Raw genomic sequence first — 23,007 nt, forward strand, 5'->3', positions numbered from 1 at the left:
AAAAATGTCTGTTAAGTGGGCTAGTTTCTGCAACCATTCTTCATCTTCAAAACACTTAGCAAAATCTGGCCTAATATTTTCTTGAAAGTACTCCTGTAATTCACCTTTCAGCTCAAACACCCTGTTGAGGACACCTCCCCTGCTAAGCCACCAGATTTCTGTATGTAGCAGGAGACTGGTGTACTCTTTGTCCAGGTTTTCCCACAACTTTTTAAACATTCTCAAGTGAACTGGTCCTAAAGCTACGAAGTAACTTGCCTCCCGATACATTTTTACTGACTGTGACTTTTTCTCAAAAACTTTAATCTGTTTGCTTTGAGATTCCAAAAGTCATTTAAAATAATCAGCACTTTTATGTGTCATATGGCTGTGATCTGTAGTAAAGTGTGTTTTCAATTTTGCTGGAGCCATTGCTACATTTGTGAAGTTGTTTGCCACAACTGGGCACAATAGAATAGGGCAACTTGGATCATCGGCCCATGTAAAACCCAGTTGAGTTCATTATAAAGATATGGTATTGGCTGATTACTTCAGTCCCATCCACTGCTCGCTTCCAGGACCCAGAAGAGGCCGGTGGACATTTTCTGGGGCAACAGGAGGCATTGGCTTTCTGCTGCAGTCCTGGGTCTTCTGATCGCAGAGGATGGTCAGTCACTGGTGTGTGTACATACCCAGATGGCGGCTCTCTGCCTCAGGACCCTATAGAGATACATGTATAGCAATCACCCTCTGAAATGGCATGAACTAGCTGCGCACTTTCTCTGCCGGGGATACTGCCAGCAGGAGCGCATGCGGCTTCCAGCGGATAGCATCAACTGTGCCGTTTTGAGGGAAATGCCTCACTTTTACCGAGTGCTGTTGAGGGTATGGGGTCTTATCTCAACCAGACAGCGTGCTCCTACACTGATGGGGGAAGGTGCTCTAGCTGTGAGAACTGGTCTCCCTCTTATCATAGTGGGTTTTGAGGGGGCTAAGGGAAGTGGAGGGGTTCTGGCTGCAACACCATCCGATAGGCTAGAAGTGCTCGTCAGACCCGGGCCTCAGGATACTATGCAGGAGATGATCCAGTACGTGTGCTGTTCCGTGATGCTCCAAACCATTTCTTGTATGGCCTGCTCCTGCACACCTTTCACTTCCTTGCCTTCCTCAGTCAACCAGACTCACCTTGGCAGTCTGTTTTTACCATCCAACAGCGGAGGAAGTCCAGCGGAGAAGTGGACATCTCTTTATGCAGGAGTCCTTCCCCTGTACACTAAGGACCTGGGGTGGATGGTATCCCATAGGCCAATTCTGTGCAACAAGTTTTTAAGCAGGTTCACTGACACCCCGTCCACCTGTCCATTCTGTGACTGGGAGGAGTCAGTGTACCGTGCTTATATAGAGTGTGAGAGGTTGCAGCCCCTGTCTGAGTCTCTAAAGGGGCAGCTGCTCAGGTTCTGGCTGCATTTTAGCCTTGCGCTCCTTATATACAGGCACCCAGTAAGGGGTGGGGCGGGGGGAGTGGGTTGCGAGGGGAATCTAATGGTGGGCTTCACGAGACTAGAACATAGAACATAGAATAGTACAGCACATTACAGGCCCTTCGGCCCACAATGTTGTGCTGACCCTCAAACCCCACTTCCCATATAACCCCCCCACCTTAAATTCCTCCATATACCTGTCTAGTAGTCTCTTAAACTTCACTAGTGTATCTGCCTCCACCACTGACTCAGGCAGTGCATTCCACAAACAAACCACACTCTGAGTGAAAAACCTTCCTCTAATATCCCCCTTGAACTTCCCTCCCCTTACCTTAAAGCCATGTCCTCTTGTACTGAGCAGTGGTGCCTTGGGGAAGAGGCACTGGCTGTCCACTCTGTCTATTCCTCTTAATATCTTGTACACCTCTATCATGTCTCCTCTCATCCTCCTTCTCTCCAAAGAGTAAAGCCCAAGCTCCCTTAATCTCTGATCATAATCCATACTCTCTAAACCAGGCAGCATCCTGGTAAATCTCCTCTGTACCCTTTCCAATGCTTCCACATCCTTCCTATACTGAGGCGAACAGAACTGGACACAGTACTCCAAAGTGTGGCCTAACTAGTTTTATAGAGCTGCATCATTACATCACAACTCTTAAACTCTATCCCTCGACTTATGAAAGCTAACACCCCATAAGCTTTCTTAACTACCCTTATCTACCTGTAAGGCACGTACCCCCAGATCCCTCTGCTCCTCCACACTACCAAGTATCCTGCCATTTACTTTGTACTCTGCCTTGGAGTTTGTCCCACCTCACTCACACTTCTCCGGGTTGAACTCCATCTGCCACTTCTCAGCCCACTTCTGCATCCTATCAATGTCTCTCTGCAATCTTCGACAATCCTCTACACTGTCTACAACATCACTAACCTTTGTGTTGTCTGCAAACTTGCCAACCCACCCTTCTACCCCCACATCCAGGTCGTTAATAAAAATCACAAAAAGTAGAGGTCCCAGAACAGATCCTTGTGGGACACCTCTAGTCACAACCCTCCAATCTGAATGTACCCCCTCCACCATGACCCTCTGCCTTCTGCAGGCAAGCCAATTCTGAATCCACCTTGCCAAACTTCCCTGGATCCCATGCCTTCTGACTTTCTGAATAAGCCTACCATGTGGAACTTTGTCAAATGCCTTACTAAAATCCATGTAGATCACATCCACTGCACTACCCTCATCTATATGCCTGGTCACCTCCTCAAAGAACTCTATCAGGCTTGTTAGGCACAATCTGCCCTTCACAAAGCCATGCTGATTGTCCCTGATCAGACCATGATTCTCTAACTACCCACAGATCCTATCTCTAAGAATCTTTTCCAACAGCTTTCCCACCACAGGCGTAAGGCTCACTGCTCTGTAATTATCTGGACTATCCCTACTACCTTTTTTGAACAAGGGGACAGCATTCGCCTCCCTCCAATCCTCCGGTACCATTCCCGTGGACAATGAGGACATAAAGATCCTAGCCAGAGGTTCAACAATCTCTTCCCTTGCCTCGTGGAGCAGCCTGGGGAATATTCCGTCAGGCCTCAGGGACTTATATGTCCTAATGTATTTTAACAACTCCAACACCTCCTCTCCCTTAATATCAACATGCTCCAGAACATCAACCTCACTCATATTGTCCTCACCGTTATCAAATTCCCTCTCAGTGGTGAGTACCGAAGAGAAGTATTCATTGAGGACCTCGCTCACTTCCACAGCCTCCAGGCACGTCTTCTCACTTTTATCTCTAATCGGTCCTACCTTCACTAAGTGGCAGAAAGTTGAGGGCTCTGCCAGGGCCGACTGCCTGCCCCTCTTCTGAGGATACGGTTATGCCCAGCTGTCCTTGGAGGGGAGCATGTGGTCACAACGGATATAGCGGAGGATTTCCGGGTGTGGTGCCTCCCCCCACCAGGGAATTGACTGTTTTATAGACAGTAGTATTCGTATTTTAATCCGAACTTATTTACTGTCTTATAAATACTTAATGTTTGTACTTTGTGTATGTGTTGTGTAAATAAACTTCCATAGTTTTGTAAAAAAAAAACTTTGTTTTTGCCCGTTGTTGCATGTGCAGTGAGATGACTCAGAAGATTGTAATTCTTCAGCACTAACCGTATCAGAATTGTCCATAGGCCCAGGCCTAGAATCCTCCTCTTCAAAAATCGCCACACTACAGTCTTTACAATGAAAATTTCTACCACACCAGTAGAGTTTGTTCATTCCCTTAAGTCAGTCGGCAGTGCGTAAGGGGAAGTTGGGGGAAGTAATTTGGGAGGGAGAGGCTGATGTCACAGCCCAAGTTGGGTGAGTTCATTCAATGCTCAGAAAATACACTTCATGCTCCTCATCAGCCCACCGTCCTCCCCTCCATGCAATACAGCGCTCACCATCAGCCTACCATCCTCCCCTCTGTGCAATAGAGCATTCACCATCAGCCTACAGTCCTCCCCTCCATGCAATACAGTGCTCAGTAGCTCTGAGATGCTGAAGGATCTGGCTGTCCTATTGCATAATTCTCAGTAGGTTACTATGTAAGCACTGTAATAATTAGGAAAGGTAACTTTTTTATCGTTTATTAAATCTGATTTACATTTGTACAGAGAAAGATGAACAGCTACGCAAGTTAAATCTTTTCCCTCCAAATCATCATCGTTTTCCTATTAAGAACAAAAACAGGAGTTTTGCTTCAGTAAAGTAGGATATTGGTGAGACCATATCTTAAATAGTATGTATAGTGGATGTGTCCTTGTTTAAGCAACCACATTAATGCGTCAGAGAAAGTTCAGAGGTTTACAAAACTAATACTTTTGTGTGCTGCTTTTGTTCTAAGAACATATTAAATAGGATAGCTTTGCATTCACTGACATTTAAAACAGTTAGATATGATTCAAACATACACAATACCAAAGGATGTTGATTGAGTGAATGTGAAGATGTGTCTCCTGTGGGAGAATCTACAACTGGAGGTCACTATTTAAAAATAAGGAATCACCCAATTCAGAAATTCTCTGCCAGAGAATTGAGAGCCTTTAGAAATCCTCCTGAAGGCAATGAAAACAGAATCTTTGGATATTTAAGGCAAAGGTACATAGTTATATAATAAGCAAGGGGACAAAAGTTTGCAGCAGGAATGCAGTTACAATCAGATCAGCATTATTTTTCTTAAATGGCAGTCAGGCTTGAGGGTTTGAATGATGGACTCCTGCTCCTAAATTGCCATATAAAAACCAGGAAATCTCTGCATGTTTGAAAAAGTATATTTTAAGATATCCAATATGTATTTAAAGCAGGTAATAAGGTGTTACTTCTGAACAAGTCTTACAGATAGTGCCAGATCATTTACAACTGGTGAAAAAAAACTTAAGAAAATGCTGGCTTATACTTTCAAAGAATGTCACATGATCTAACTGAAAGATATATGATTTTGAGAGGGCTTTATAAAGGCAGATACAAATACAAATTTTCCCATTCAGGGTGTATATGATTTCTCTGCTCCAGAGAACTGCAAAAGTCTAATGATTAAGTAGAATCAAGATTGATTTTGGATTAAAGAAGCAAGAGTTATGGGTATCACTCTGGAAGTAGAGAGATCAGCCTTAATTTCAGTGAATATTGAAGGAAGCACAAGGAATTATATCCTAAGCTATTTCTATCTCTAATGTTCACATATAGTATTTTTGACTTAACTTTAACATCATGTTAGCTGCTAAATACTCACAAACAAGACAGAATCTGCAGATGCTGGAAATCTGAGCAACACACAATAAATGCTGGAGGAACTCAGCAGGCCAGGCAGCATCTAGGAAAAGAGTGCATTTGACGTTTTGGACCAAAACCCTTCTGTCAGACTGGAGGGAAAAAAAGCTGAAGAGTAGATTTAAAAGGTGGTGGGAGGGGAGAGAGAAACACAAGATGATAGGAAAAACCTGAAGGGACAGGGGATAAAGTAAAGAGATGGGAAGTAAGTTGGTAAAAGAGACAGAAGGCCACGGAAGAAAGAAAAGGGGGAAGGAGTACCAGGAGGGAGTACCAAAAGGGAGGCAATGGCCAGGCAAGGAGATAAGGTGAGAGAGGGAAAAAGGGATGGGAAATGGTGAAAGTGGGGGGCATTACCGAAAGTTTGAGAAATCAGTGTTCATGCCATCAGGTTGGAGGCTACCCAAGTGGAATAGAAGGTAAAAACACAAAATGCTGGCAGAACTCAGCAGGCCAGACAGCATCTATGGGAGGAGGTAGTGACGACGTTTCGAGCTGAAACCCTTCATCAGGAGTGAAGTAACATGGGATGGTGGAGAGGGGATAAGAAGTGGGGGGAGGGATGAAGTAAAGAGCTGGGAAGTGATAGGCTGGAGGGAAATGGGCTAGGGGGAAGGTGGAGAATTATGGAAAATAAAAGAGAAAGAAAGGTAGGGCTGGGGGGAGATTATAGTGAGGGGGGGAAAAGAGAGAGAGAAAGAGAACCAGACTAAAATAATAGATAGGGATGGGGTAAGGGGAGGCAGGGGTATCAACAGAGGCCTGTGAGTTGGATGTTCATGCCGGCAGGTAGGAGGCTACCTAGGCCGGAGATAAGGTCTCCATTGAGCTGTGTGTGGCCTCATCTTGATGGTAGAGGAGGCCATGGACAGACATGTCAGAGTAGGAGTGGTCTGTGGAATTGAAGTGTGTGGCCTATAAGGTGTTGTTCCTCCAACCTAAGTGTGGCCTTATCCCATGAGTGGAGGAGGTCATGGATTAACAGACTGGAATGGGAATGGGAAATGGAATTAAAATGGGTGGCCACTGGGAGATCCTGCTTTTTCAGTGGGACAGAGTATAGGTGCTCGGTGAAGTGGTCTCCCAACCTATGTCGGGTCTCAACGATATACAGGAGGCCACACCTGAAGCACTGGATACAGTATATGACTAAACAGACTCACAGGTAAAGAGACTCACCTCTAAGGACTGTTTAGGGCCCTGAATAGTAGTGAGTATATAGATGCTATATACTTACAGATTCTTTCTGTATGTTTAAAGCAAAGGGTAATGAGAGAAAGGTCTCCCTAAGAATCAACGTGGCCATCTACTTATGGTGCTATGGGAGATGGGCAAAGTTTTAAAGAAATACTTCACATCTCTATTTACAGTGAAGAAACTGTTGAAAACTAGCAAATTCCTGGAAGAGAACAGTGATGTCCTGAAACATATTATTATTATTAAACAGGAGGGGGCAGCCTTGAGGCACATATAGGTGGATAAATCCTCAGAGTCTGATTAAGCATACCCTGGGATGTTGAGGGAAGCAGAGGAAGCTGCTGAAGTCTTGGCAAATTTTTTGTTTCTTTCTTCACCATGGGCAAGACACTGGAAGTTCACTAAAATTGTCCCTTTATTTTAGAACGGCAGCCAGGACATGCCAGGGAACTACAGGCTGATAAGCACAAAATCAGTGGTGGGCTATTTACTGGAGGGATTTCTGAGAAACATTATCTATCTGTATTTGGAAAGGCAGGGACAGAGTAGAAATCTCGAATCATAATCAGCACTGCTCACCCCTCCTCGAACCTTACCCTCTCTGAATGAGGGAAAGAGTGAGGGAATGAGGGAAAGCCTTGCACTCTCTCCCCACCAATCCCAACCTTACCATCAAACACGAAGACAAAGGGGATGCTGTTGTAGTGTGATAGACTGACCTTTACCTTGCTGAGGCCAGCTGTCAACTCTCAGACACCTCCTCTTACTTAACCCTTGAAAAGTACCCCACTCCGGATCATCAGAAAACTGTCTCCGACACCATCACTGACCTCATCAACTCTGGTGAATTCCCATCCACTGGCACTAAACCTATAGTTCCCTTACCCCGCAATGTTCACCAGCTACCCAAGATCAACAACCTGACTGTCTGAATAAGCCCATTGTCTCTGCCTGCTCCTGCCCCACTGAACTCATGTCCTCATACCTCGACTCTTATTCTATCCCATTGGTTCAGTCCTTTCCCATCTACATCAGCGACACTTCTCATGCTCTCGATCTCCTCACTAACTTTCAATTCCCTGGCTCTGACTGCCTCATTTTCACTGCGGATTTCCAAACCCCATACATTTCTAACCCCCATTCAGAAGGCCGTAAGACTCTCTGTTTCTTTCTCAATAAAAATAACTAGTTCCCCTCCACCACCATCCTCCTGCATCTGACAGACCTGGTCTTCACACTTAACAATTTTTCCTTTAGCTCCTCCCACTTTTTCCAGACTCAAGTGGCGTGCCTGTGTCTGCCTTTTTGTTGCCTATATAGAACAGTCTATGTCCCAAGCCTTCCTTGGTAATGCTCCCCAATTCTTTCTCTGCTACATTGACAATTGCACTGGTGCTGCATCATGCACACATGCTGAGCTTGTCAATTTCATCAACTTTACTTCCAACGTCCACCCTGCCCTTAAATTCACTTGGTCCATTCTGACATCTCCCTCCCTTTTCTTGAGCTCTCAGTCTCCACATTTGGAGACAAACTGTCGACCAACATCTTTTATAAGCCTACCAATTCCCATGGCTATCTTGATTATGTCTCTTCCCACCCTGTCTCCTGTAAAAATACCCTTTGCTCAGTTCCTTCATCTTGGTCACATCTGTTTCCAGGATGTGGCTTTCCTTTCCAGGCTAGAGATGTCCTCCTCCTTCAAAGAACAGTGTTTCCCTCCCTCCACCATTGATGCTGCCCTTACCTGCATCTCTTCCATTTCCCAAACATTTGCACTCACCCCATCTTCCTACTGCCTTAGCAGTAATAGAGTTCTTGTTCTTACCTGCCACCCCCCATCAAACACATCATTCACCATAACTTCTGCCATCTCCAAAGGCATCCGACCACGAAACACATCTTTACCTCTCTTCCTCACTCTGCTTTCCACAGGATCGCTCCATCCGTGATTCCCTTGTCCGCCCGTCCTTTCCCACTAATCTCCCTCCCAGCACTTATTCCTGCAAGCAGCCAAAGTGCTATAGCTGCCCGTTCACCTTCTCCCTCACCCGAATTCAGGGCACCAAACAGTCCTTCCAGGTGAGGCAACACTTCACCCACGAACGTGAGGAGGTCATCTACTGTGCCCATTGCACCCAATATGATCTGCTCTACATTGGTGAGACCTGTTGTAAATCGGGGACCACTTTGTCAAGTACCTTTGCTCTATCCAAAGTTTAAAGTCCAAAATACATTTTTAATCAGTATATGTATAAATTAGACAATTTTCAGATGTGTCTCCTTACAGGTAGCCATGAAACAAGAAACCTAAAAGAACCCATTTAAAAAAAGACCAACAGTCAATGCACACATTTAAAAAAAGACCAACAGTCAATGCACAGAGAGAAATAAAACACAATTATGTGAACAATAAAAGCAAGCAACAGCATTCAGAACGGCATTAGACACGAAGCCCACAGCAGGCCCACAGCCTCATTTCATCATGTCAGTGAGCCCACAGTCACGAAACCTGGAGCAGCCGAGGCAGGCTCACAGCCTCAGTGCCGCGGAGAGTGGAGTAAACATCACAGAGCAACAAGTAGAACCTGCCTGACCCTTTGCCTCCAGTCCCAACACCCTGCCTTTTCAATCCATCTGGCCTGGTGCTTAAATTGTCCAAACATCGGTCATTCCCTGCACTAGGACCTGGGCCCCGCCACATCGATCCGCTTTAGACCTGAACCCTGCTCAACCTTTCCAAATCAGTCTAGTGCTTAGATCAATCAGACCTCACTCCCAGTTTAGCTGGACGAGCTCCGAATCTCCTCTGCTCCACTCCCTCCAAATCTATCTCCGATTCAACATGCCTCGACCTTGTTCTGACTTTGCATTGCACCGCACGCCTTGACCCTCTAGTCAGCCTTGCCTTCGCTCCCCTCTTCATTGTTTGCGGTGATTGTTTACCACAATAAAAGTATTTTGTTGTATTTCTTGCTTTAAGAACTGCCAGTAAGCTGTCACCTATCTTCAGTAGCATCATCTTAAATCGCCAAAAATGGAACTTCCTAGTGGTCAAATATTTTAATTTTGATTCGAATTCCCATTCTGACATGTCAGTCCATGGCCTCCTCTTGTGTCAAAAGGAGGCCGTCTTCAGGGTGGAGCAGCAACACCTCTATGTAGCCCCCAACCTGATGGTATGACCATCAATTTCTCCTTACTTGAAAAAATAGCCCCTCTTCTTCTATTTCCTCACTCTGGCCTCTTACCTCTTCTCATCTCCCTATTACCTCCCCCGGTGACCCTGCTAGTTCCTAATGTTTTCATAGCCACGGTTGGTAGTGGGGATAAGCTCCCACTACCTATAAAGTGCTCCAAATGGCGTGCGACTCTAACAGCCTCTGACCCTTCACGTGTGGCCTAGCTACTAGGACTGGTGGAGCTGTTTCTACCGACAAGAGAAGGGGCAAAGGTGGACCACCGACGCCTCAAAACCAGTTGCTTCGGGCAGGTACAGCTCGTCAGCCTTGGACAACAGGCCACCTAGAAGGAAAACTGATTTTAAACCTCTGCTGCCTTGTGGCCATACCCACCCATGGGAAAGGCTTTGGGAGTAAACCCCGAGGAAGAAACCTGGAGCCGGGGTCCCTAAGGCAGTTTGATGTTGTTTACGACTTCACTCTGGCAACCTCTGCAATGACTCTGGTGCCAAGCTATATCGCTACTTGCCCTTACCTTGGACTACCTCAGTGACATGGAGAGGGGGAACCCGCTGTGCAGGCAACAGCCGGTTCTTCAAATCTTCCTGGCCAGTGTTGCACCCTGGAGAGGACACAGTCCACCAGAGGTGCAAACCCATGATCCCCTGGAATTGAAAGCTGCCTACCGGTGCCCCTTTCCTTTCTTCTAAGGCCCAGTCTCCTCTCCATTCAGATTCCTTCCTCTCCAGCCTTCTACCATTCCAACCCTCCTGGCATCACCTATTATCTTCTAACTATCCTCCTTCCTCTCCCCCTCCCACTTTTTATTCTAGTATGTTCGCCCTTCCTTTCCAGTCCTGAAGAAGGGTCTTGGCCCAATAAGTTGACTGTTTGGTTATTTCCATGGATGCTACCTGACCTGTTGAGTTTCTCCAGTATTTTTGTGTGTGTTGCCAAGGAAAAATAGGCTTTGTACATAGGAAATCATGTCACATGAATACAATTAAGTTTTTTTTGAAGAGGAGATCAAGAGGATTGACCAGGGCAGGTCGGTAGACGTTGTCCAATGGTCTTTAGCAAGGCTTTTTATAAAGGTCCCACATGGTAGACTAGTCCAGAAGACAAGGTCATGTGGGATCTAGAGTGAGCCAGCCAAGTGCATACAGTATATCAAATTGGCTCAGTGGGAGGAGTCTGACTATTGAGGGTTGATTTTCACACTGGAGGTGGCATGATTATTAAGTTTGCCGATGACACCAAAATTGGTGGTGTGGTGAGCAGTAAAGGCTGGCTAAGGTTCAAACAGGATCTGGATCAGTGATTTCCAACGGGGGTGGTTGTGTCCTAAGGGAGTGTTCTGAGAAACAGAAGTCGTCAGGGGGGCATTCAAGATTCTTGGAGTGGGGGAGCGGCACCCTAGCTTGAGGCATGAGACCAAACCGACCATGTCAACTCGCTGCTGTCATCAACATCTGCCAGGCATTCCCAGTTTGTGTTAATTTTTTATTTTAATTTAGCCCTGTAGCTGTTGGATCAATACATACGCCATGATCTCTATGATTCTGAAGGCAGTGGAGCCTTGAATTCTAATCCTGTTAGGAAACAGAAATGACAGAAAGTGCATCAACACAATGTTGTATACCTTGAGTATGGTTCTAGTCTGTTCCTGCCAGATCAGCGACGCCCCATGTCTCTTATTTGCAATACTATACTGTCTAATGAAGTCATGAAACCATCAAGATTTCAGGAATACTTCCATAAAAGACAGCCTGAAAAGGCTACTTATGGTATTACTCAGTTCCAGAAGATGAAAGCAGCATTTGAAAAGCATTGCACACTTAGTCATTTGACAAGAAAACTAAAAATACCCTTGATAGTGGTCTCATTGCTTCCTATAACATTTCCAAAATGATAGCAAAATGTTGAAAATCTCATACAATTGGTGAAAGATTAATAATGCCTGCTGTATCAGAAGTGCTCACCACTGTTCTCAAAATGGATCCCAGTATTTTAAAACCAATTCCTCTGAGTAATGATTCTGTAGCTCATCGTATTGACGAAATCAGTGAAGACATTGAGTGTCAACTATGCACAGAACTATAAAAAACAGAATTTGGGATATAACTAGATGAGTCAACTGTGCAAGACAACAAGGCATTGCTAATGGCATATGTACAGTTTAGTAAAAATGGAAACGTTTATGAAGAGATTCTCTTTTGCAAAAAGTATAAAAATATATTAAAGGAAAAGCAATCTACAAACAGCTCAAAATGTATATCGAGGATAAAAGTATTAGGAAGGAACATGATTTCTTGTACAACAGATGGAGCACCATGCTGGTTTAGTGGCATTTATTAACAAAGAAATTCCAAGTCTGTTTGCAATCCATTGTTTAATTCACCATCAACATCTTGCAACCAAAAACCTTAGCCAGCGACTTTTTTCAAGCATGACTCTTGTAATATCTGCCATCAACAATTCATTAAGTCGCAGAATATTTTGCCAATTATGCCAAGGAAAAGATGAACAGTTTGAACACTTTCTTCTTCACACTAAAGTACACTAGCTATGAAAAGGCTGCGGCTTAAAACGTTTCTTTGATCTTTTTCATACTATGGTTGAGTTTTTGCTCAAAGTCAAAAAGAACTTGGGAAACAAGACTGAACATCTATGTGGAGACATGGCATACCTAGCCAATTTGTATGACAAAATGAACAGTCTAAATAGGAAACTGCAGGGTGAAAGTTTCAATTTCATCCAGATAAAAAGTGCAGTGTCCACTTTTAGCAGAAAATTGGACACACATAAGCAAAACATTGGGAGAAGAATGTTATCACAGTTTCCCTGCATGGAAAATATGGCACTCTCTTTCACAGACAGTGATTTGCAAGAGTACTGCTTACAACTGCAGTCACTGAATAATTTTGAGAAGCCATTCAAGAATATGAACGATCTGGAAATTGTGGACTGGGCAATTAACCCACTTCTTTGCAAGGTGGAAGAACAGGAAGAAAGCTTGCAAGAAGACATCGAAATTCAGAATGATGAAGAAGCAAAAATAGTTCAAAAAATGTCGGTTTATCTGGTGTGTAGCTACACTGCCATACAGTTTCCTTGTCTTTGGAAAAGTGCCAAACTGCTCTTCATTACACTTCCATCCTTCTACATTGTTGAACGAGGTTTTAGTGCAGTGAACCACATACTCACAAAAAAACAGAAACTGCTTGGACATTGTTACGCATGAGGACTTAAGGCTTTTGCTGTCACAACTTGAACTAGATATTTCAACTCTTGCTAAAAAGCATCAAGCTCAAGGACCACATTGATATTGAAGCTGCTGTACAGCGCACAGGTACTGTGTAAGCTAGGTTTAAAGACAAATAAAAATTTAAAGCAGGATCATTTTTCTCACGTTGGCATATGGCAGACACGTTTTTACACCATGGGGGTGCCGGAAAGTATATTGTGCCTAAGAGGGGCGTTGGCAAGTATGAAGGTGTTTTAGGAGGGCATTGACAAGGATGAAAGTGCTTTAAGGGGGTGTTGGGCTAAAAAGGGTAGAGCAACACTGATCTAGATCGACTGGGAAAGCAAACTGAAGAATTGAAGATGGAACTTAGCTCAGACAAGTGCAAAGTACAGTCGGCCCTTCTTATCCACGAATTCCGCATGCGCAAATTCAACAAACCGTGAATCGCGAAAACCCGGAAGTGCTCTTCCAGCACTTGTTGTTCGAGCATGTGCAGACTTTTATTTCTTGTCATTATTCCCTAAACAATGCAGTATATCAACCATTTTACATAGCATTTACATTGTATTAGGTATTATAAGTAATCTAGAGATGATTTAAAGTATACGGGAGGATGTGCGTAGGTTATCGTGGATCAGGATTGGAAAAAATCGGAAATTTTCTTACTAAGTAAGATGGAACAGGTACATCCGGTATTATTTAGTGTCAGTTAGTCAAACGTTTGTCTTAGTATATAGTATATATTTTACTTTCCTATGCATATAAAACACTTAAGAACATATGTTTCAGCGCCGGGCTTGGGAACCATTCCCGAGTGCGAGCCAGTGACAGACCACTTTCGAGTGCGTTCTCCATCCCTGGCGGGTTGATGTGGATGATCAAAAACTCAAAACCCCAAAACCCAATAATTAAACCACTATGTTGCTTAGTAATATTTGTAGCTTTTATCAGGACAGGACCTTTCTCACATTATCCTTTAAAATTGTTCCGATCGTTGACCGACATAGCCTAACACTTTTCCAATGACCATTGGCGTTGCACCTCTTTCCGATCGTTTTATTATTTCCACTTTATTTTCAATCGTGATCGTGATTATTTTCGTGAACAGAAGCACTGCGCATTCAGAGCTCTGATGCCGGGTCCTAATGTTCACTGCACTGAGACAGGTCTGGGGTTCCGCTGGGTCCTAAGATCCACCGCATTGAGACAGGTTGAATAAGGCACTTGAGCATCCGCAAATTTTGGTATCCGCGAGGGGTCCCGGAACCAATCCCTCGCGGATAAGGAGGGCCGACTGTATTGCATTGTAGGAAGAAACCAGGCAGGACTTGCACTGTAAATAACAGGATCCTGGGAAACGTGGCAGAGCACATTCTTTGAATGTGGTGGTTCAAGTAGAGTCATGAGGAAGGCATATAGCATGCTTGCCATCATCAGATGACGCACTGAGTACTAGAGTTTGAACGTCATGTTAAATTGGTGAAGCAGCACCAGGAATATGGTGTGCAGCTTTGTTTGCCATACTGTAGGAAGGATGTGATTAAGCTAAATGGGGGCGCCGGAAAGATTCACAAGGAAGTTGGTGGGACTGCCTGAGTAATGAGGAGAGAATGAATAAGCTAGCACTGTTTTCCCTAGTGCAGGGGAGGCAAGGGTGGCCTTAAATTATAAAATGAAAGGCAATGGCACGGCCCTTTCCCCAAGGTAGAAGAGTCTAAAACTAGAAACCATAGGCTTAACATGAGAGGGAAAGAATTAAAGGGGACTTGAGGGGCAAGTTTTTTTCCACACTGAAGGTGATGGGTACATAGGATTACCTGTTTGAAGTTGTTTCCATAAGTTTTCTTGCAGAGGGTTTTCTGCTGTCATGTGCCTAGGATTTCAGATCTGTATTCTTATTGCAACATCTACAATTGATCCAGTCACCAAGTTAGATGCTTCATGAGCTTTCCACAAGAGAACTATGCCTTGAAATCTACTTAAATACAGACCTGGATAGAATTAGCTGAATATATAAGGAGTGTGGTGTTTTGGATTTTTGCTCAGCATTTGCTTACATCTCATAGGAGATTGGTAATACACTGACTTGGATCAAGAACTGGTTATTGGAAAGCAAAGAGGCCGTGATACCTTAGAGTTCCAAGCCTGGCCCTCGGCTTTATGTGATTTATATCAACTATTTGGCTGAAATATGAAATGTCATACATCTTGGTTTGCCAACAATAATAAACTAGGTGTGTTGCAAGCATGGAGGAGAACATAAAGCTGCTTCATGGTGGTATATACAAATTTATGAGGAAGTGAGATCATATCAGATGGAACATAACATGGAAATACGGGAGCCTTCCACTTCGATGCACACAGCAGGAAAGTAGAATGTTTTTTAAGTGGTGGAGGACTGGGTAATACTGAAGTTTGCAGGGACCTAGGTACATTTGCACATGGGTAGCCAAAGACATCAAACGGTTAAGAGTACAATTAGTAAGATACTTTTATTACAAGATAATTTGAAAACAGGATAAAGAAAGTCTTATTGCTATTGTGCATAGCTTTGCTGAGAACACTCTTAGTTTGCTTATGGCGTTAGCCTTCTTGCCCAAGAAAGAATGAACTTGCCATTATGGGATGCCACTAAGTTTCATTTTACTGACTCCTGGCATGGTGGGTTCACTCTATAATGCCTTGTCAGACGAGAGAATGGATAGACTGGGACTATATTCTCTACAGTTTATAAGATTAAGAGATTTTATCAAGCCATTCCCAATTCTCAAAGGACTTGACGGACCGGATACAAGGAGAATGTTTCTGCTAGCAGAGGAGTCGCAGGCTCAGTGGAATGGGTATTGAAATGGACTGTTGATAGTTCAGGTCAAGATCCTTCATGTAGACTGAAAGGTAAAGAGGAGGTAACCAGTATAAAAAGGTGAGGGGAAAGGGTGGAGCAAGAGCTGATAAGCAATAGGTGGCTCCAGTTGAAGAGTGGCACAAAACAGCAGAACAGCTCCTCGTATTCCATTTGCGTAGTCTACAACCCAACAGCATGAATACTGAATTCTCCACTTTCAGGTAACCTACTCCCCCGTCCCTTTTTCACTCATCTTGATCTACTCAGTTCCTCCTAACCACTATCCCTCACAGCACCTATCATCCTGTTTCTTTCCTCACCTCCACCCAGTGCATTGCGTTTCTTCTACAGCTGTTAACACTTTATACTACATTGTTATTGTTTTACCTTGTTCTACCTCAATGTACCATGTAATAATCTGATTTGTATGAACAGTGTGCAAGACTAGCTTTTCACTAGCTTGTTACATGTGATAGTAATAATAAACCAATTCCAATTCAATCTGTCTTTGAATCATTTTGTTCAAATTTCAGTTTTTAAAATGACTGCTACTTTGACAAATTCGATCTGCATGGGTCAGATATTCCCCCAGCAGACACAAGAGACTGCAGATGCTAGAAATCTACAGCAAAGGAACTTGAGGAACTCAGTGGGTAAGGTAGCATCTTTGGAGGGAAATGAGCAATTAATGTTTCAGATCAAGACCTTCATTAGGACAGGGAAAAAACACAGGAGATGACTAGTATAAAAAGGTTGGGGGTCATAGGTGGATCTCAGTGATGAGGTTGGTAGGCATGTCAGAAAGCAGGAAGAGTGGTCACCACTGCATCTATTTCGTGATGAGACTTTATGTTCCAAAACAATAGAGGTGTATTCCTTTTACAGAAAATGGGGACCCTCTCCTACTGCTATCAATGGAGCCCTCATCCACATCTCTTCCATTGCCCAGACATCTACCCTCACCCCATTTTGTCCCCACCAACATAACGGGTAGAGTTCCCCTAAGCCTCACCCACTAGCATGCATGTCCAACATATAATTCCCCACAACTTCTGTCATCCCCAATGGGATAACACCACCAGGCACATCTTCTCCTCACCTCCTCTCTCCCCTTTCTGCAGCGATTGCTCTCTATGTAACTATTTTGTCTGCTTGTTCCTCCCCACCACACCTGAACTCGTACCTCCTTTCTGACCACTGGTCAGGGCCCTATACAGTCCTTTCAGGTGAGCCACTCCTTCACATGTGAGTGAATTCATCAGTGCTATTTATTGCATCTGCCCATCATTCACACATTCCTCCCACTAGTTATCTTCCTCACCTTCTTCCTTTTATTCCACAGTTCACTGTCTTCAACTATCAGATTCCATCTTCCACAGTCCGTTCACTTATCACCTCCCAGCTTCTTACATCATTCACACTCTTTCCCATACCTCCCCTCACCTGGATCCACCCATCACCCACCATCTCTTGCTCCATTCCTTCTCCCCAGGTGCAATTTTCCCTCTTCCATTCCAGTCCTGATGAAGTGTCTCAGACTGAAATGAAGAATATCCATTTCCCTTGGCAGATGCTGCCTGACCTGCTGAATTCCTGCAGCTCCTTTATACGTTACTACAGATACTCCCTCACTTTGCCCAGCTCCTCACCTTTGCTATTTAAAACATATTTCCAATTCTGTTGGAGGGCTTTGACCTGAAACTTCAGTCCTGTTTTTCTTCTCACCAATGCTGGAAGTGGGCACAGGTTAGGCAGCAATCCCTGTTTTTCTTTGAAATATCCAGCATCTGCAGTTTTATGGTCCAAGATAAATATTTTCTTCAACATGGAGCCCAGCAAGCATGCAAGATTAAAGCAGAATAAATTTTGATTAAAGGTCAATAACATTTGCACCACTTAAGTTTTGGGAAATAATTTGTACAAAAATAAACAATCTACAATCAATTGTTCTACCATTACCATGCTACAAAATGGGATTTACCAAAAACTTAAATCACATTAACATTATGGCTACAAGAACAGAAACTAGAAACTGATTCAACTTAAGTTTCCTAAGGCAGTTCCACCACCTACAAGGCATATAATACTCTCAATTGCCTGCATGCTTGAAGGTACAACATTCCAGAGCTCCCTGAATGCAGTTTCTGGAATATTATGCTCAAATATATCTAAAATGATACAATTTTCACCTTTAAACCAAAACCATCTAGGACCAGGTGCTTCTAACTGGCAATGGACATGTTACTTACATAACCATTCTGTCTAATATTATCACAAAAATAGATGAGCAGCACACACAAAATGTTGGAGGAACTTAGCAGGTCAGGCAGCATCTATGGAGGGAAATAAACAGTTGAAGTTTTGGGCCAAAACCTTCATCTGGATTGGAAAGGGGGCGGAATACGGAAGTAAGAAGCTGGGAGGGAGGGGAGGGAATATAAGCTTACAGGTGACAGGAAAGATCAGGTGAGCGAAAAGGTGGTGGGTGGAGGAGAGAGGGTGAGAAACTAGGAGGTGATACTTGCAGTGTGTATCGGGAACTATATGTACAGCAGCAGGTTCCGAAGACTTCTAGATTCTACCTTCAAAACCTATAAACTTTACCTTCTTCATAAGCATTTCCTTGGGATCAAGGAAACTCGTCTTCACACCAACTCTATGGGTTCTATCAGTAGTCTACATTTTCCAAGGTCGCACTGTGAACTTATTGTTGGAGGGTAGCATTGTACAGTACGAGTATATTAGCAGAGTATTTTTGTTTTTCTGTTGACTTTACTTTTGATGCCACACTCCAATAAGAACAGTTACAACCCCTCAACCACCAAGCTCTTTAACAAAAGGGGACAATGACACTCATTTAAGGACTTGTTTATCTAATCACTTCATGCTCATTATTTATTACTATTTATTTATATCTGCATTTGCAGTTTGTTGTCCATTGATCCTGTTTACAGTTACTGTTCTATAGAAAGATTGCAGAAAAAGAATCTCAGAATGGTATGTGGTCACATGTACATACTCTGATAATAAATTTTACTTTGAACTTTGAAATGCTCTCTGGATCTAAAGGCTTGTCATGCTCAACTCAGCTATAGATTTCAACTTTTCGGTTCACACTTGGACCATGAATATGATGAGCTAAGGAGTCAAATGGCTCTGAAAAAAATCCACATTTCTCTTTCCTCATGCCAACTGATTTGGTTACAGTTTACAGCATTTTCAGTTTGTGTTTCTATCCTCATCATTGACCCCTGAAAGAAATACTCACTGCTAAAAAACTCCAAAAGCAACTGCTCATGCCTCTAGTCTGTCACCCACGGCAATAATGTCTCCACTGACCTATTAATGCCAGGTGCCTCTCTTTGAATGCTTTCACTATTTCCAGATATTCTAATCTGTAAGTCACTCAACTCACCCTTCTCAGCCCTATATTCAGCAACCTCATCAAACTGGCCCTGCAGTACTACTCCCGGCTAAAGTAAAGTGCTGGCGATAATTCTCAATCCTGAAGGGCTTTACTTACAGTGACTGCGTAAGACGGGTATTAGTGAGGGAGGCCACCAAGAGACCAGTGACAACTCTGAAGGAATTACAAGCTTCAGCAGCTGAGATGGGAGAGACTGTGTATACAGCAACTGTTGCCTGGGTGCTTCACCAGTCACAGCTTTATGGAAGGGTGGTAAAGAGAAAGCCACTGTTGAAAAAAAATCACATGAAATCTTGGCGAGAGTTTTCCAGAAGGCATGTGGGAGACTGTGAAGTCAGCTGGAAGAAGGATCCATGATGTGGTGAAAACAAAATTGAGCTTTTTGGCCATCAGACACCACACATCAGCAAAAACACACCATCCCTATCATGAAGCATGGTGGTGGCTGCATCATGCTGTGGGGATGCTTCACTGCAGCAGGCCCTGGAAAGCTTGTGAAGGTAGAGGGTAAAATAAATGCAGCAAAATACAGGGAAATCCTGGAGGAAAGCCTGATGCCAATGCAAGAGAATTGCAACTTGGGAGAAGATTTATTTTTCAGCAAAACAATGACCCCAAGCATAAAGCCAAAGCTACATAGGAATGGCTTAAAAACAAGGTTAATGTCTTAGAGTGGCCAGTTAGAGTCCAGACCTCAATCCAATTGAGAATTTCTGGCTGGACTTGAAGAAGGCTGTTCACTCACAGTCCCCATGCAATCTGACAGAGCTTCAACAGCTTTATAAAGAAGAATGGGGAAAAACTGCAATGTTTAGATGTGTAAAGCTGATAGATAACTATCCACACAGACTCATGACTGAAATTGCTGCCAAAGGTGCATCTATTAAATATTGATTTGAAGGGGATGAGTAATTATGCAATAAATTATTTTGTGTTTAATAATTGTAATAAATGAGAACCAATTTGTAGAAATTTGTTTTCACTTTGACACAAGAGTCTTTTCTGTTGATCAGTGTCAATAAAGCCAAATTAAATCCACTGTGATTCGATGTTGTAAAACAATAAAACATGAAAACTTATCCGGGGGGGGGAGGGTTTAAATAATTTTTGTAGGCACTGTATCTATTCTTTAGAATATTACATACACCAAAGGTCAAGAAGCATCTTTCCAAACAGGATTAATGACAAAGTACAGAATTGTTCCCTCAATAAAATTCTATCACACACAGCACATAAATATTTTAGGGAATATATTTAGCAACAGATGAAAAGTAAACCTGGATGACTTCTTTTAATTCATCCATGGGCTTGACCACAGGATATACACCTAATCATTGATGTTAGGAAGTTCTTCCTCACAATGATCAGTATGTAAATAATTGATTGTTTTGAATGAATGAGCCATTCCCGATTGTCAACAACTAAGTTTAACTTGAGATGAGCATCCACATGTACTCCAATGAAACTACAGTTCTCTCCATAACGGTATATTCAAATTTTTTTTTAAATGCTGCATAATAAACACAGCATTCTAGAGAAACTCGCAAGTCAGGCAGCAGATATGGAGGGGAATAAACAGTTGACGTTTTGGACCAAGACCCTTCATCAGGACCCAAGTATGTTATTTTAAAAAATTCCAATCCACAAACACATAGAAGAAAACCACAACTTGATTTTCTTTTCTTCTGCATAGAGGTACTAATCAAGCACAAACTTTACGGACAAGAGAAAACCTGCTGATGCTGGAAAACAAAGTTATACACACAAAATAGTGGAGGAACTCAACAGGCCAGGCAGCATTTATGAAAAAGAGTAAACAGTCGATGTTTTGGGCCCAGACCCTTCATCCAGTCCTGGCATCACCACCTCGCTGACAATCGACACTAGCGCACTTCAAGAATGTGTGCTTAGCCCACTGCTCTACTCTCTCTGCACAATGACTATGTGGCTCAAATGCCATCTATAACTTTGTTGACGACACAACTATTGTTGGCAGAATTTTAGATGGTGAAGAGATGTCGTACTGGAGTGAGATATATCGGCTAGTTGAGTGGTGTTTCAGCAGCAACCTTGCACTCAACATCAGTAAAGAACAAAGAACTGACTGTGAACTTCAGAAAGGGTAAGGCAAAGGGTAGGAAAGGGAACGTACACCAGTCTTCATAAAGGGATTAGAAGTGGAAAGGGGAGCAAGTTCCCTGGATCTCTGAGGATCATCCAGAGTCCAACATATCGATGCAGTTACAAAGAAGGCTGATAGTGGCTATATTTCATTAGGAGTTTGAGGAGATTTGGTATGTCACCAAAGACACTTGCAATTCGCTACAGATGTAATGTGAAGAGCATTCTAACTGGTTGCATCACTATCTAGTATGGGGGAGGGGGTGCAGTATTACTGAACAGGATCAAAAGAAGTTGCAGAAAGTTGCAAACTCAGTCAGCTCCATCATGGGCACTAGCCTCTGTAGCATCCAGGATATCTTCACAGATTGATGTCTCAAAAAGGCAGCATCCATCGTCAAGGGCCCCCATCACCCAGGACATGCCCTCTTCTCATTGCTACCATCAGGGGAGGAGACACAGGAACCTGAATGGACACAGTCAATGATTCAGGAACAATTTTCCTCTGATATTAGATTTCTGAATGGATATTGAACCGATGAACACTGCCTCACTACATTTCTTACACTACCTACTTAATCTATTTATATATATTTATTGTAATTCTGTTTTATTATTATGTATTACAATGTACTGCAGCTGCAAAAACAACAGATTTCGCTACATATGCTAGTGATAGTAAATCTGATTCTGATTTTGAGCTTTTAGCAAAGCTCTTTCCTGAAACAGTACTGTATTGATGAGAACCATATTAGAATTATGCAAATCCATTATCTGACACTTCAGAGTAGTGCAGAGAATGTGATGCATTTGTCAAACGTGAAATTATTTGGATCTATTTCCGTAGTATTCGGGAAACCAACAGGCCACCGTTCACAGAACGCAAATGTAAATAACACGCCCAATTATTGAGGGTATTATTTATGTTATAATTGCACTTCAACCAGAAATTAATGCTTGTGAAATGATGTTAGGAAAGATGAGTAGTTTATATATTTTATGTTCTTATTTATTACTCACTTCCTTTCTGCCCCCAGTATTTGAGTTTACATGAACCCAAAATATCATTTTATTTCATTTTACGCCACGACAATTGTGATTACAGCTCGCCAGTCATTGACAGTTGGGGAAAGCTTACGGATTTCATAAAACAATAATAACAGAGGTGCACTGTAAAAACTAACTGTTATAAGTTCTCCTCCACCACAGTTTCCATCTCTCTGACACTCACCACTTCTCGTGCTCGGGCGCTGAACTCCGGCCTGGTCCTACCCTTCCTCAGAATTTCCTCCCTGACTGGCTCAGCATTGACTCCGATCGCCTTGTTCCGAGTTTTCACCGTTTTAACACTCGCTCGAAATAGCAATGTGATATCCGCTGCCATGTTTTCATCCGACACGTCATCAGTGCCGATTTCATCAGAACGCGACCCAGCCGAGGTTCTCGTGCCCTAACAACGAAAGGAACGTCATCATTACGCGACCCGACCGGTAATACCGAGTGCCGCCCGTGAGCACCGGCGGCTTGGATGTTGGAATGTCGGCATTAGGAGTAAAGGGCGTCAAGCGGCGATTCGAGAGTGGAACAGGCTAATTTTGGGGGTTTGTTGTTTTGGCTGCGGAGGAGTGAGAGTGAACGTTACAGGATGTTGACGGAAGAGCGTTTTGTTGCTATAGAGACAAGAGCACCTTGGCGTTCTTTCGTGCTCCGTTGTATTACA

General features: G+C 43.2%; 1 protein-coding gene across 1 annotated transcript in view; it reads right to left on the reverse strand.

Moving 5' to 3' along the window:
- stx18 (syntaxin 18) overlaps positions 1-22,712 on the reverse strand; it is a 181,615-nt gene extending 158,903 nt beyond the window's left edge. Inside the window, exon 1 of the mRNA XM_073042630.1 lies at positions 22,519-22,712. Coding sequence (XP_072898731.1) covers positions 22,519-22,671 — 153 coding nt within the window. The 5' untranslated portion in view covers positions 22,672-22,712. The remainder of the gene's footprint in view (positions 1-22,518) is intronic.
- Positions 22,713-23,007: the final 295 nt, after the last annotated feature.

This window comes from Hemitrygon akajei, chromosome 4, assembly GCF_048418815.1.
Source record: "Hemitrygon akajei chromosome 4, sHemAka1.3, whole genome shotgun sequence".
Taxonomy (NCBI): domain Eukaryota; kingdom Metazoa; phylum Chordata; class Chondrichthyes; order Myliobatiformes; family Dasyatidae; genus Hemitrygon; species Hemitrygon akajei.